We start from the raw sequence: 15,020 nt of genomic DNA on the forward strand, positions 1-15,020 counted from the left end.
TTGATTTTCTAGTTGTTTAACGGGGGAATCCTCATGCCTTCATTATTGCCAGAGCAGAAGTAAGAGCGTACATATTAACATCAGAATAACCCTAGGTATATTAAATAGTAAAGGATGGAGGGGAGGAACCTTAAAAACTAGAAAAAAATAGTTGTGAATAGGTATTTGCTCTTAGCAGGAAAAAATTTCTTGAGCATAAAAGCAGTGCAAGATCTGTTCATCATAAAAACAGAAGTTAGAACTAGAGGGGAATTTCTTCAGCTTGATAAAGAGAATCTATGAAACCTACAGTTAATGTTACATTTAATGGTGAACAGTGAGTGCTTTCTCCCGAAGATTGGGAACAGGCAAGGATGACTACTTTTATTCAGCATGGTGCTGAAAGTTCTAGGTAGTACAGGAAGAAAAGGAAAGGAAATAAAAGGCCTGCTTGCAGGTCACATGATGGTCTGATAGAAAACCCTGAGGAATCTTATTTTAAAAGCTAAAACTGATAAATGAGTTCAGCAAGGTAGATAAACATACAGAAATCAGTTGTATTTCTGTACACTAGAATGAATGTGCTGGCATCAAAATGAAAACTTTGTAATCATTCGAAAAAATGAATGACTTAGGTGTAAATTTCACAAAACATGTACAGGATTTGCATGCTGAAAAACCATACAACACTGATGAAAAAGTCAAAGATCTATTAATAAATAAATGGGGAGACATACTGTGTTTTTCTCACTTGCATTCATTTCACATGCTAGCAACATGATGCTCAAAATCCTTCAAGTTAAGCTTCAACAGTATGTGAACAAAGAACTTCCAGAAGTACAAACTGGATTTAGAAAAGGGAGGGGAACCAGAGGTCAAATTGCCAACATCCACTGGATCATAGAAAAAGCAAGAGAATTCCAGAAAAACACCTACTTCTGCTTCATTGACTACATTAAAGCCTTTGTGTGGATCACAACAAACTGTGGAAAATTCTTAAAGAGATGGGAATACCAGACCATCTTACCTGTGGCTCTTGAGAAACCTGTATGCAGATCAGGAAGCAACAGTTAGAACTGGACATGGAACAATGGATTGGTTCAGAATTGGGAAGGGAGTATGTCAAGGCTATATATTGCCATCCTGCTTATTTAACTTATATGCAGAGTACATCATGAAAAATGGCGTGCTGGATGAAAAACAAACTGGAATCAAGATTGCCAGGAGAAATATCAGTAACCTCAGATATGCAGATAACACCACCTTTATGGCAGAAAGTGAAGAGAAACTAAAGAGCCTCTTGATGAAGGTGAAAGAGGAGAGTGAAAAAGCTGACTTGAAACTCAACACTCAAAAAACTAAGATCATGGCATCCTATCCCATCACTTTATGGCAAATAGAAGGGAAAACAGTGGAAAGTGACAGACTTTATCTTCTTGGGCTCTAGAATCTCTGCAGATGGTGACTGCAGGCATGAAATTAAAAGATGCTTGCTCCTTAGAAGAAAAGCTATGACAGACCTAGACAGCATATTAAAAAATCAGAGACATTTCTTTGCTGACAAGTCTGTATAGTCAAAGCTATGGTTTTTGCAGTAGTCACATACAGATGTGAAAGTTGGACCGTAAAAAGGGCTGAGCACCAAAGAATTGATGCCTCTGATCTGTGGCGTTGGAGAAGATTTTTGTGAGTCCTTTTGGACTGCAGGGCTTCCCTGGTGGCTCAGATGGCAAAGCATCTGCCCGCAATGCGGGAGACCCAGGTTTGATCCCTGGGCTGGGAAGATACCCTGGAGAAGGAAATGGCAACCTCTTCCAGAATTCTTGCCTGGAAAATCCCATGGACAGAGGAGCTGGTAGGCTATAGTCCATGGGGTCGCAAAGAGTTGGACATGACTGAGTGACTTCACTTTCACTTTGGACTGCAAGGAGATCAAATCAGTCAATTCTAAAGGAAATCAATCCTGAATATTCATTGAAAGGACTGATGCTGAAGCTGAAGCTCTGATACTTTGGCCAGGTGATGTGAAGAGCCAACTCATTTGAAAGACTCTGTTGGCTGGGAAAGATTGTAGCAATAAAAAGGAATGGACTACTGATAAATGCAGCAGTTTGGATGAATTTCCAGATTATGTTGAATTAAAAAAAAACCTAATTGTAAAAGGTTATTATGTAATGTGATTCTATTTATATAACAGTCTTGAAATGGCAAAATTATAGAAATGAAACTTGCCAGAGGTTAAGGAGGGAATTAGGGGCAGGAGGGAGTAGATGTGGCCATTAAAGGGCAATATAAGGGATCCTTGTGGTGATAGAAATGTTCCTGTATACTGACTATATCAGTATTAACATCCTGGTTGTGACATTATAGTGTATAGTTTTGTAAGGTGTTATCACTAGAAAAAACTAGATAGAGAGTACATGGGGTTTCTGTATTTCTTATAACTACACATGAATCTACAATTAACACAAAATTTAAAAAACTAATTAAAAAACAATGCAAGAAATTATAAGGGAGAGGATAGTATAACATAAAACTTATATGGTATACATAAAATTTTTACTTTCTGTAGATCAGACAAGGTTGAAAAGTTTTCAGAACCAACACTAAATTGGAAAAATATCTGTAACAAATATGACTGGTAATCAGCAAAGAAGCTGATATCTTTAATATATAAAAAGTTCTACAACTAATTTAGGAAACACTGATATCCACCTAGCTATGCGGTGCACAAAAGAAAAAAATTCAACTGGCTCACAAAACAGAAGAAAAATTATTTCATTCTCAGTAGTAATCAATGAAATGAAAAATGGAATTATTTATTTTCTTCCAAATTGCAAATCTTCATTATATAACATGTTCCCAAATAAGGTAAAATTATTCTTATTTATTTTCTACCTACTACTTAGGTTTTTTTGAAATTATATAGAGTTTAAGCTCCAAATGATTTGTGTAGCTTTTAAAGATATTAGCCTTTTCTGAGAATTTAACAATGTCATTAAATTTCTAACCACATTATTAATAATTATTTTACATTGATAATTCTTACAGATTTCATCTTTTACCACTTTCTTGTATACAGTATCTTCTTTCTTTAATTTAAACTTTTGATTAATTTTTGTATGTCAGAATACTTCCTTAAGGCCCTCCCCCAGCTCCCCCAAAATAGAAGGGTATGCTTTCTAAGTATTGGACTTAACCATTTTTCATCTTGATACAAGTAATTTTTTGGATGGATATAAAATTATATGATCATTTTTTGCCTTATAAGTTTCCCTTATAAGTCTGAAAACATTGCTTCATTCTCTACTTTCATTTGATGTTGAAAATGATAACTCTTATCCCAGTCTTATTCTTTTTCTCAATGGGCATCCTGTTTTTGGTTAGCTAGTATCGTTTTCTGTCTGGAAATTCGTATTCTTTTTATATTTAAAAGTTTGAATTTGTACAAGTTCATCAGCATATATCTGACTATGTATTAATGTATGGATTTTTCAAAGTATTTTTACCTAGCATTTATCCATCTGAAGACTTGGGACTTTTTTTCAACTCAAGAATATTTTCTTATAATTTCTTTGTATTGCTCCCATTTAATCTACTGTGCCCTCTCACTGTAGAATTGTAGTAATTCTAAGATTGGATCTTGGATAGGTCTTCCGTGCAGCTTATCTTTTTTCTCATAATTTCCATTTCTTTGTCATATTTATCTTTGTCCTAGGAGAATTCTTCACCTTGAACTTCTAATAATATATTAATTTGGTTCCTAGTCATGTCTATTTCAACCTACTCTTTTCTTCCTTATTCAGGTTAATTTTTTTTTTTTTGCAATTAGGATTTTTCAGTTTCTGACAGCTCTTTCTTATATTCTGTTTGCTCCTTTTTTTATACTGAAGCCTGATTGGTTTTATACATAATAACCAGTTGAATATTACTGGAAATGTCAGTTAAAAGCTGACTGACCTTAACTCCTGTTTCCTGCATTGACTTTTTTAAGGGGCTCTTTACATGGTTTTGGAGAAGGCAATGGCACTCCACTCCAGTACTCTTGCCTGGAAAATCCCATGGACGGAGGAGCCTGGTAGGCTGCAGTCCCATGGGGTTGCTAAGAGTCGGACACGACTAAGCGACTTGACTTTCACTTTTCACTTTCATGCATTGGAGGAGGAAATGGCAACCCACTCCAGTGTTCTTGCCTGGAGAATCCCAGGGACGGGGGAGCCTGGTGGGCTGCCATCTATGGGGTCGCACAGAGTCGGGCACGATTGAAGCGACTTAGCAGTTGCAGTTACATAGTTTGCTTAGTTTGGTTCCCATTTTGAACTGTGGACTTCCTCGTAGGACCAGTGAGTTTTTGTTTCTTGCTTATGTTTTAAGTTCTTGCATAATCAGTACGTTGGCTGATATGGGCTACTCAAGTAGTTATGAGAGTCACTGTTTGATTTTCTTCAGCAGGCTTCCCCATCATAAACCAAGGCAGATAGTCATGAAATTCCAACATAAGCTTTGTTCTTGGTGTAGGGAGAAGGCAGAAACATGCCAGAAAACAGACTTCACTCTTAAGCATTCAGTGGCTAGGAGCTAACTAGAAGTGGACCTCCCCAGCCTCTGCCTTTGACCAAAGAGACTGTGAGGACCTTGGGTAGCTAAGCTCCAGTTCACCCAGCATACTGTCCACAGTAAGTTAAACCTGGGAACTATCAGACTGCATTGGTGAGATTCTTGACACACTACTGTAGTGCTGGTGAGGATGTGAGAAGATGGAGTTTTTTTTATCACTGGTAGGACTAAAAATTTATACCATTCTTCTGGAAAGTAATCTGGCAGAGTATAAAACAGGCTTTTAAAATGTCCATCCCGTTTGGTCTAGTTTTCATATTTCTAAAAGTCTGTCTTAAAAAAATAGGGAAATGGACATGGATTTATATTCAGAGATCTTAACTAATATGAAACTTATAATGGAAAATTGGAAAGAATCTGAATGTCTTACAGAAGGGGCATGGTAAATCATGTCAGTTATGTAGCTGTATGATGGGATATTTTGCAGCCAACTTTTAAATGCCTAATAATATGAAGAAGTACTCATGATATAATGTTGAAGGAAAAGAATCTGGGTACAATATTTTATGTACAGTATGATCCCTCTTTGTTACAAAAGAGAAAAATATATGTTATCACTTGCAGTGATAAAAAGGCCAGAGGTGGTACAACACATTGTTATCAGTGATGGGATTCTAGGTGATTTGTTTTCTTTTTTAAAACTTGTCTGGGTTTTTCAGATTTTCTACAATAAGCCTGTGTGACTTTGTTTTTTTTTCCCCCTTGATCATAAATGTTGTAAAAATGTGTCTCCACACTCTGCATGGCACCAAAAAAGACCCCTACTTTTCAGAATTTGTAGGCAAAAAAAAAAAATGGTTTATGTTAGGGTTCAATTTGCCAATTATCATAATGTGCAAATGGGTTTTGGATTCTCTGGCTTTCACGTTGTACGGTGAGCACGGCTGCTGTTGCCAACAGCGGCATATGAGCTCCAGCCGGCCCATCTGCTGCTTAGGCTCGGCTTGGCTGACACAGATTTATTTCATTTCATTCTTTAATTTGGCAACATTTTCTCTTTTCTCATTATCATTGCTGGGATTCATTTTGTTTACCAGTTTGCTGTTTTCTTTTGTTCCCTGTCGTGAAGACGAAGAAGCCAACAATGGGAATTCTGTCTTCTCAAAATGCAGTCCTTGTCCTTGGGAATCTTGGGCATGTCTTGCTAAAGTGCTGTCTATTTCTGACACTTGCAAGCCATTTCTATTGTTTTGATTAGTAGAAGGCTTTGTGGTGTATTTTTCAAAGAGCTCAACATTCCTTTCCTCCTCCCCCTACCTCCCACCCCGCCCCTGGGAAGCTTTGGAAATGGTTCCAGATAGAAATTATAAACATTAGCCTTGAGCTATGCTTTCTCCATCTGGTGTTTGGCACTTTTTTTTTTTTAAACTGAGGATCATGTTGTTTGTTTAATCTTCATCACTACTGCAGAAGCTTGAGGTGTGAGACTTACACTCTGCCCCAAGCAACCTGCACTTGAGAAGGGATTTTCAGCTGAATTGGTTTGTACTTCATAGAGCTGGTGGACAGTCAGCCGGATCGCCAAGAATTTGCTCAAGTGAAACTTGAGAACTGTTAGTCATCTTAGAAATTTCTTGAATGGATTTGTTGGGATAGGATGGCTGCTGCCTTGAGAAGCCTCTTTGAGCCTGACACTGTTTATTTGGAAGAGACATTCTTTGTAAGACTTTGTGCTACTTTTTTCTCTAGGTTATCCCGAAGAGACTTATCCAATTTATGACCTTTCAGATTGCATCAAGCATAGGCAAGAAACAATCCTGGTGGATTACCCTGACTCAAAAGAGCCCTCTGCTGAAGAAATAGCTGAAAGAATGGGAATGCTAGAAGAGGAAGAATCAGACCGTGTGGGCTGGGCAATGCCTACTGAGCCCAGAGCTCAGGAAGATAATTCTGTTACCTCATGTGACCCAGAGCCAGAACCATGTTCCTGCTGGTCTCCTGAAGAAGAGGATCCCGCCGTCTTGGCAGAGAATGCTGGATTTGGTGCCAACAGTTACAGTGAGCAGGAGGAGACCACCAATGAAGTGTGGCCCTACGACTTGAGAGGTGAAGGGTCAGGCATCAGTGCAGATAAAGCGGATCCAGGTGGCATGCTGAGGAAGCGGCATCCCCAGGGTTTAGAGTGAGAACGGTCAGTCCAGGACCATTACTGTTGTCCCAAGGTGACCTTTCTCTCCTCTCTGATTTTATCCTTGGCCCTGTGCCCTGTACTTCATTGTCCGTGTTTAAGTATCATAGCCAATCAGGCCACTGCCATGGATATCATGTATCCTTCCTGGTGCTTGCACACCTGTCACCTTATAAAACATCATAGAAATTAGTATGAACACAAGACAACCTCCCTCTTTCTCTTCCTTCTTTGCTCCATCAGAGATTCGATCCACTGAGTAATTTTTGATCTATCATAATTACAGATGGGACCACTCAGGGCAGAGGTCTGACTCTCCATGTTAGAAGTAACAGATGGTTTACCTGTGATGAACATCAAATTACACATGATGAGGACTTAAGGTTGCAAGAGTAAAGATTTCAGAGTCCAGGGTGCTTTATTCTGTGGGCCTTGAGCAGGTTAGTGGTCTGCTGGGTTCAAGGAGGAGAACATTTTGTTTGTGGGGATGGTGGGGCCAGAGTGGGGACTCTTGCCTGAGCTGAAGCCCCTTACAGCGAGGGCCTTTTGCAGAGCCCCGAGGCTGCCTCAAACCTCCACTTTTCTCCGGCATAGAAGACTCTCACTGACCTGAGAATGAGCCCAGAGGCTTGCTAGTAATAGAAGTAGTAGTGTTAGACACTCAGTTGTGTCTGACTCTCTGTGACCCCATGGACTATAGCCTGCCAGGCTCGTCTGTCCATAGAAATCTCCAGGCAATAATACTGGAGTGGGTGGCCATTTCCTTCTCCAGGGACAGGCCGGGAAACAGTTTTTCTCTAATAATGCCTGGATCTTTAGCTTCCTTTGTCCTTGTTCTGCTTAACAGAACTGCCAAACATAGAAGCACCTTCATACCTCTGGTCTTCTGTGGCTAGAGGAAGCTTGAGATAGAGACTTTAGTCCTTACCCTGTGGAGCCAAGGTTTGAAGCTTCAGGAAAGGCTGCTGAAGGGTGGAAGTCCTGCCATGAGATGCTCACAGGGCCGAGGGGCAGCTGACGGAGAGTAAACCCACGCACTGACAGGTAGTCCTTGCTTAGATGCTGTTGCTGAATGTTGTGCCCTCTGGGAAATTTGTTCTTACAACAAATTAAAACAGAAACGAGGAGGACTGAACTTGTAGACCACGTGCTGTCCTTGGTCTAAGGACTTTGGACCCAAGCTATTGGGTCCCTATATTGTAGGGACCCAATATAGTAGTGCCTGGGAACAGACCATGTGTTCCATATTTGGATCTGAGTCTATTGAGAAAGTTGGGCAAAGTGGGAGGTATTAGGACAGGGAGGACTGTGACCAGACCCAAAGCCTAATTTCTGAGCTGCCATCTGTCATGTGTCTCCTTGAGGTAAGATGTATTCTGTATAGTAAGGATGAGTGCATTCAGTTTACTGGTAAGACCTGAGAGTTTCAAGAGGACATATTCCCAAGGACCACGAAATGTGGGAGACTTGAAAACTAAGACATCATGTAAAGGTGGACCTGGCTTTTAGAGTTCCACTATGCCTGGACTGAGTCAGAGGCCAAGGAAATATTTAATACCTGTTAAATCACACATAAGCACACACTGCTGTCACAGGTACGGGACCATATTAAGATCATGTGTCAGCTGCAGCTGTGCATTTTTTGTTAATGACTACAGAGAAAAGTCAAGGAAGACTGAGTCCATAGGAAGCATATTGTGTCTGTCTCTGTGTGGAACATTGGATTCACTTGTAAAGAAAGGAGTTTAAAATGTCCTGAGAACAATCTAGATGTAATATAATGCTGAAGGTGAAAAATAACATAGGTGCTCTTTCCTGTTTCGATAAATTATTTGCCGTGTTCTCTGTCTCCATTCACAGTGGGGGGCTGATTTATGAGGAGAGTTCTGGGCCTCTGGTTCAAGTTTCTTTTTTGCCTTAGGATATGATTCCCTTATTAGAGGTGGATATTTGTTTCCTTCTGCTTATTCTCTCATTTATTCATCTTGCAGACCACTGCTCAATTCCTGCCTTTGAAAAAGAAAAAACAGTTGAATATGAGAGCCTTATCCAGTTTATTTTTTAAAATGAACTGTGAACTGTAAAGGGGCTCAAGATGGTGAGTTCTGCAGGCAGAGAAATATTGGTCACGGTCCCATACTCGTCTATCCTGGTTGTAGAATCTGGCCAGCTCCTTAACCCCGGGAACTTTGGCTTCCTCATTGCTAAAGCTGGGGAGTCAGAGTCCAGGTCTTACAAGGTATGAGGATTAAATCACAGTCACGGAGATTAAGTGAAATCATCATTGCCTATAAAGCAACATTGGTCCTGTCTCATGTAGGATGACCACTCAGCAAGCGGTGGCTACTTTATTGTGCAAGATTTTATGCTGTAATTGCGATACGGACCCAAATCCATATGAGCACAGAGGAGGAAAAGGTCACTTTTGCTAAAGGACTTCCAAGAAACTCCACCCTCGGAGATGGGTCTTGAGGGATGCTACGAACTTCTCCAGATGTGCAAGGAAGAGAAAGGATACAGTTGGCAGAAAGAGTGGTGGTAGAGCAGTGGGTGTGAGACTAGATGGATGTTCAGGTATTTTGGTATTTGAGGCTGGTATGTAAGGTGTCACATAACCAGCTCTTTATTTGGAATGTTCATCTCTGGGGGCAATTGGCTTGTAGAAACAGTTCTGCCCCAAGTACTGAGACCTCATGATGATTCTTGCTGCCCTGATTCTTGGTGGGCTTATATAACAGGAAACCATTTATGTATTTATATTTTAAAAAATTTACTCTTTAGTCATTTCAGATTAGGCAGTTCTTTTTGGATTTTTCAGAATTATGTTATTCTTCAGGGATGAGATTATATGTATATATACAGTCCAGGAGGACCAAAGTCATGGGCCTGGCTTTTGTCATCTCTCTTCTCCGGGTCTTCATTTCTCCAGAAATGATCTGGGTTGAGAACTGGATCAGCCCCCTGGCACTAGGTCTGCAGTGACTCCTGGGCACCGTGGCAGAGCACAGAGTCACACCTCTGGGGTCAGAGAGTTGGCCTAGGAGATAACTGCATCACGCAGGGCCATGCTTAGTAACTCAGGTGGGTGATCTGGCCTGGAGGGGCCCTTTCCTGGTCAGACCAGGCGCACAAGGAGAGCACCTCCTGAGCTCCAGGACTAGTGCTGTGGGAGCTCGGGAGCCAGGGTCAGAGAGCTGCAGTGAGGAGCGGAGGCCCGTGTGGGCTCTCAAAGAGCTGCCTGTGAGCACCCCATGCACCTTCCATGGCCTGGGTCATCCAGCGACTTGTAGTCCAAACTGGGACACTTTAGGAAAAGGGAGCTTTAATAATAATTACACCAGGATAATAGCTGTCAACCAGGACTCTCCATGGACCCTGTCCAGAGCTGTTAAAGAGATCATGTTTAACCTGATCACTAAACCACAAAACCATCTTCCCTTTTTTCATAGTAGTGTCCTGCATATGCTATTTCCCAGAGGCAAGCCATGGAGAGAGGCCACAGTCCAGGTAGGTTCTTGATCTGGGGTAATAAACCAACACTACTCATTACCACATTAAATTCCCTCAACCCAGACTACATTCCAGAGGAAACTCGAACACTTCAGCTACCCAGAAAGGAGAAAAACAAAGTGTCACAGACTTTGCCTTGATGATTTTCATACAAATCTTTCTAAAATGTACCTAACGTTAGGTTTTTCCTTTCCCATTTTCTTATACAAATTAAATAGGCCAAATTTCTTTATCTTAGACTACTCCTTAACTTCTCTAAGTACCAGTTTCCTCAGTTTTGAATTGAGTAGCTCTCCAATTTTGAATTGGGAAGCTCTCCCCTTGCAGAGCTGTTGGGATGAAATGAGATGGTATATATAGCATCTGTCCAGGGTAGCCAGTGCTGGGTGCTCAGGCCAGTGCCATCAACAGCATAGCACTCACCAAGTTCCTGTGCTGCCAGGCAGTTGGACTTGATGCTCCAAGGCTATCCTGACTGCCAGGAATGGCCCAGATCCCAGGTCCTGCAGTCACTGGGTGACTTCAGTTTTGACCTCCCCATGTAGGACCAGACCTGTAGCTGTCAGGCATAACTGCAGCCTCCCTTGCTCTTGACTTCAGATCTGCCACAGGCTGAAAAGAAAAGCATGTAGCATGTCCAGGTTCTGTTCAAACAGGTTGGGCTGCTCTGCATATGGCTAGAGGAACCCAGTGGCTAGGTCTTCATGTTATTTCTACCACTTTGGCCTTCCCTGCCTTTTTTCAGCTCCACAGCCCTGCGTGTGTTCCTCTGGGCCAGGCCCACAGGGTTTACTCGGAAGCAGCAGCCTGCTCTTCCAGCTGGCACAGCTGAGCCTGCAAAGGATTCGCTAACTTAGTACTTCCTGTCCTTGCCCTTCCCAGCCTGTGTGTGTGGGTTCTGACCATCTTTAAACTTGAGGAGCACAGCCAGAAGGAAGACAGTTTCCTCCCACAGGTGACTGTTTCCAAACCACCTATGATCCCCTTGTTACCACCACCCTCCTGCCCTCCCCTGAGGCTCTTAGGGCAGAAGGAATGAATGATGTAGAAAAAAACTTCTAGGTAAAGAAACATGTTTTCTCTTTCATAGGGGGAAAAAAAGTGCACAGCAGTGTTGAAACAGTTCAAGTTTAATTTGTTGATATATGGTTTGTACTTAGACAAACATTAAAGTTCTACAACGTACATAATGTCAACATGGGAAAATACCACCTTTGTCATTGCACATACCAATAAATAAATACATTTGCTCCAGAATACCAAAGAGTTTATTCAAAAAATCACTTAATAAAAGCAGTTTTGCAAGTTTGTCTAAAACTCGATAATTTTGAACAAAAATAAAATGTCTAACCACTCCAAAATAGGAAAAGACAATCTTGTGCAAACAGACATACACATTCTAGGCATTATGCAAACTGGCTAAATGTACGCTCTCAACAAGAGAAGTGTCAGCATTCTAAGTCCCCTTTGTCACCAAATGCAGGACTAGGGAGGCCAGAGTTGGGCTTCCCTTTCTATGTCACTCTGTTACTCTCTAGGAAACTCTGGATCTCAGCCTAATCTCCAGCTCTGCCTGGATCTTGAGAGGGAAGCAGGGAGGAACGAGAGAACAGAGGAGGAAAGAGGTGTGACATCTTTCTCGGGAAAGAAAAAAGGCACAGTGATGAGCCAGAAAGTGATGGAGCAAGGACCAACCTTCATTCAGCCGGAATCCTACCGCAAGCTGTGACAGTCTAACCTTCTCATTCTGTGAGAAAACGGATCTAGAAAAACCCCACGGTTTACTCAAAATCACTTGATTACTAAGTGCTGTAGTGCTTCCTGTAAGAACCAACTTGCTTCTCAACCTGGTTGGAAAATTCAAAAACCAAACCTGTCCTAAAACTTCTGTTGGACTTTTCCCCCCATATCCTGAGATGAAAGAAAACTGCAGAACTAGAGGCATGGAAGGACAGATGACCAATAAACTCAAAAACAAGAGCCCATAGTTTGGCCTGTTGTGGGGCTGCTCCAGTTCTCCAGGCCAGGGCCCAGGGCAGTGTAGGGTCGCGGCGCTGGGCCCTGAGTGCCAGGGAGTCAGGCCCCCCTTAGCGCTGGGCGTCAGAGCAAGCGGCCTCCTTCAGCTCTCTGGAAACGTGTGCTCTGAGCGCCCCCTGGCATCCTGAGGTGACAGAGCTATCTCAGCTGGGGTAAGGAACGGTAGAGAAGGGAGGGCCAGGGTTCCCACAGGAAGGGAAAGCCAGGGACCCCACCCTGGAGATGGAATTTGTGCTTGCGTTAACAGAGCTGTGGACACGGCCAGCCCACCCACCCCCCTCACCTACTGTAAGGAAAGCACGGGCATCTTAGTTTGAAATCATCACTGGCTTGTTAAGTTCAGAACTACCTCTGAATATATGGTAAATTCATTTAGAGGTAAATGCCCCACTATTTCCAGAGGGGAAAAAAAAAGACATCTGCTTCTACAGTTTTGTTCCTTTTTGTCACTGCAGGAGGCGGGCCCCAAAGGTTCTCTTCTAGCCTGTGATGATAACACTCCTTGGCTTCTAACACCTGTCCTCAGCATGGGTCTGAACCTCACATGCTTGTTCTGAATTAGTGTCATGATTTTTAAGGCACATTCAACTAGAATAAGTTCAAATTCATCCAAAGCACGCATGCAACACACCAATTTCTCCAGCTAATGCAGAGTGGAAACTGAAGAACTAAACTTTTCTGGATAGCGTCTTCCCAATAAGAACCTCCGGAGAAGGGGTTGGTACTTTCCCAGGTACGCTTTCTGATCAAAGGGCATGAAATGAAGGAACAAAATCCACAGGTGATCACAGCTACATCCTCATTCCTTTCCTATTCATCCACAGAAATATGATAATAGGAAACCTTGATTGTTCACCGATTGCCCTTGGCCCCAAATACACACAGAGACAAAGAGACAGACACAGAGCACCTTAGAGCCAGAAGGAAAGAAAAGCCAGGACTGGAGAAGAGTTAGGGATGTGAACCTTACTGCTCTGCAGGACTGTGTAGGGGCAGAGATGGGGTGTAGCCCCAGGAGGAGCTGGCAGCAGGAGCAGTTACAGAGGAGCTGCCTAAGGCCCCAGCTACCCAACTCCCGTGGGGCATGCTTGCTCCATCACTAAGTTCCCTGCCCAACCAAGGACCATCTGGGCAGTGGGTATGAAGGACAGGGACTCTTAACCGTGTGAGAGACTGAGCCCAGGTGGTCTCCAGGGGTTCCAGCAGCTTTAGGAGTCTGGGCCCATGGTTAAACCAGCATCACCCAGAATGGGGTCTTAAAAAAGACCTTGTGAGGCTGGGTCTCCAGCAGGTGATGAGTGCTCTTGCCTGTCACTCAGTACCTAACAGCGTTTTGTCGTTGAGCTACCCTTTGCCACACCCAGGCTGGAACTCTGAGGCCACACTCCCAACCCTAACGAAACACCCGTCAACCCATCCTCTGTGTACTGGAGGAGTAAGCAGGCGACACGTTTTCCATCGTATGTCTAATGAATTCTCCACTCTGCCACCAGGATCCTCCATCTCACAAAGATCCAGAATCAACCTTTCTACCTTAAAATCACTGACCCAGAGAAACAGCTTGACTAGACATTAGGGGTCATCTCGCTTCTGTCATTCCAAATGTCAGCAGGTCTCCAAAGTCAAGACAGGAAGAGCCAAGCTGGGACTATGGAAAGGAGGGGAGCACAAAAGTATTTCCCTGGGAAGCGGGCCTGCTCCAGGACAGAAAGTTCCAGTGCCCTCAAGAAGGTCCCAAGTCAGAGTGGTCTAGGTACCAGACCATGTTAACAACCAGAGATGGATGCCCCAGGTGTGGCCAGGTCCCTGCTAGGGCAGGAGGCCTCGCTTTAAGCACTCAACGCATGAAAACCTAGATTCCTAGGAAATGAGAACTTCCTAGTTCCACTGAAGTCAAAACAGCTCCACCACCTCACTCAGGGCCTTCCTAACATGTTTGAAGTATGACTCCTAAAAAACCCAACTTCCGTGTAGTCTTTCCAAGCACATCCATCTACTCTGAAGTGAGGAACGACTCTCGCTTGCTTTCCATTGATTTCTGATCTCCATCTGGGCCGGCAGCCTCCGTCAGGATGAATGACACATAGCCAAGTGTTCCCAAGTCTGCAGCGTAGATGGTGCCGTCCAAGGAGGAGGGTGGCAGAGGGAGAGGTCAGGCCACTCACAACTACCTGTCACACCTGGATATAAAACTGGGCTGCAGCCTTGCTGAGGCCTGCCCTCGGGGAGGCGGGGGGGGTGGGGGGGTCACACCTGGATATAAAACTGGGCTGCAGCCTTGCTGAAGCCTGCGCTCAGGGAGGCGGGGGGGGGGGGGGGGGCAGACACAGGCCAGTCCTGATCAGACGGATGTGCAAAATCAGACAGCTTTCAGCAGGGAACTGCCTGGTTTCCCACTGAAATGGCCTCAATCTCACCACCTCTTGACATTTCTAAGTCTGGAATCAGGTGCATGGGCATGCATATTGTGCCCCAGGAAGGCCAGAGACAGCAGTTTTTTGGGAGGAGAGTGGGAACAAGGAAATGAAAGGAGCTGAAATCCAAATTCTGCCCTTAATCAGCCAGGTGACTCCAGGCAAGTCCATCTTCTAGGTGATCTAAGGGTTGGTCCTGCCACCTCTGATCCCTTGTGGTTCTAACATGTCTCCTGCTCTCCTCACCCTTTCCCATTCCCAGCTCACAACTACACACACGCCCTCAGTGGCCACAGCCTAGGCTTTACTGTAGGGAGCTGAAGCACAGGCAGGAG

General features: G+C 43.4%; 1 protein-coding gene across 6 annotated transcripts in view; it reads left to right on the plus strand.

Moving 5' to 3' along the window:
* Nucleotides 1-8,555, plus strand: part of RIC3 (RIC3 acetylcholine receptor chaperone) — a 61,578-nt gene extending 53,023 nt beyond the window's left edge. For 3 of the 6 annotated variants that reach the window (XM_005215949.5, XM_024975256.2, XM_024975257.2), the window contains one exon: nt 6,286-8,555. In XM_005215949.5, coding sequence (XP_005216006.1) covers nt 6,286-6,722 — 437 coding nt within the window. In that variant the 3' untranslated portion in view covers nt 6,723-8,555. The remainder of the gene's footprint in view (nt 1-6,285) is intronic. The other 3 variants (XM_005215946.5, XM_024975254.2, NM_001192441.3) reach the window with 2 other exon arrangements.
* The last annotated feature ends 6,465 nt before the right edge of the window (nt 8,556-15,020 follow it).

This window comes from Bos taurus, chromosome 15 (assembly GCF_002263795.3).
Source record: "Bos taurus isolate L1 Dominette 01449 registration number 42190680 breed Hereford chromosome 15, ARS-UCD2.0, whole genome shotgun sequence".
In the NCBI taxonomy this organism is placed as follows: domain Eukaryota; kingdom Metazoa; phylum Chordata; class Mammalia; order Artiodactyla; family Bovidae; genus Bos; species Bos taurus.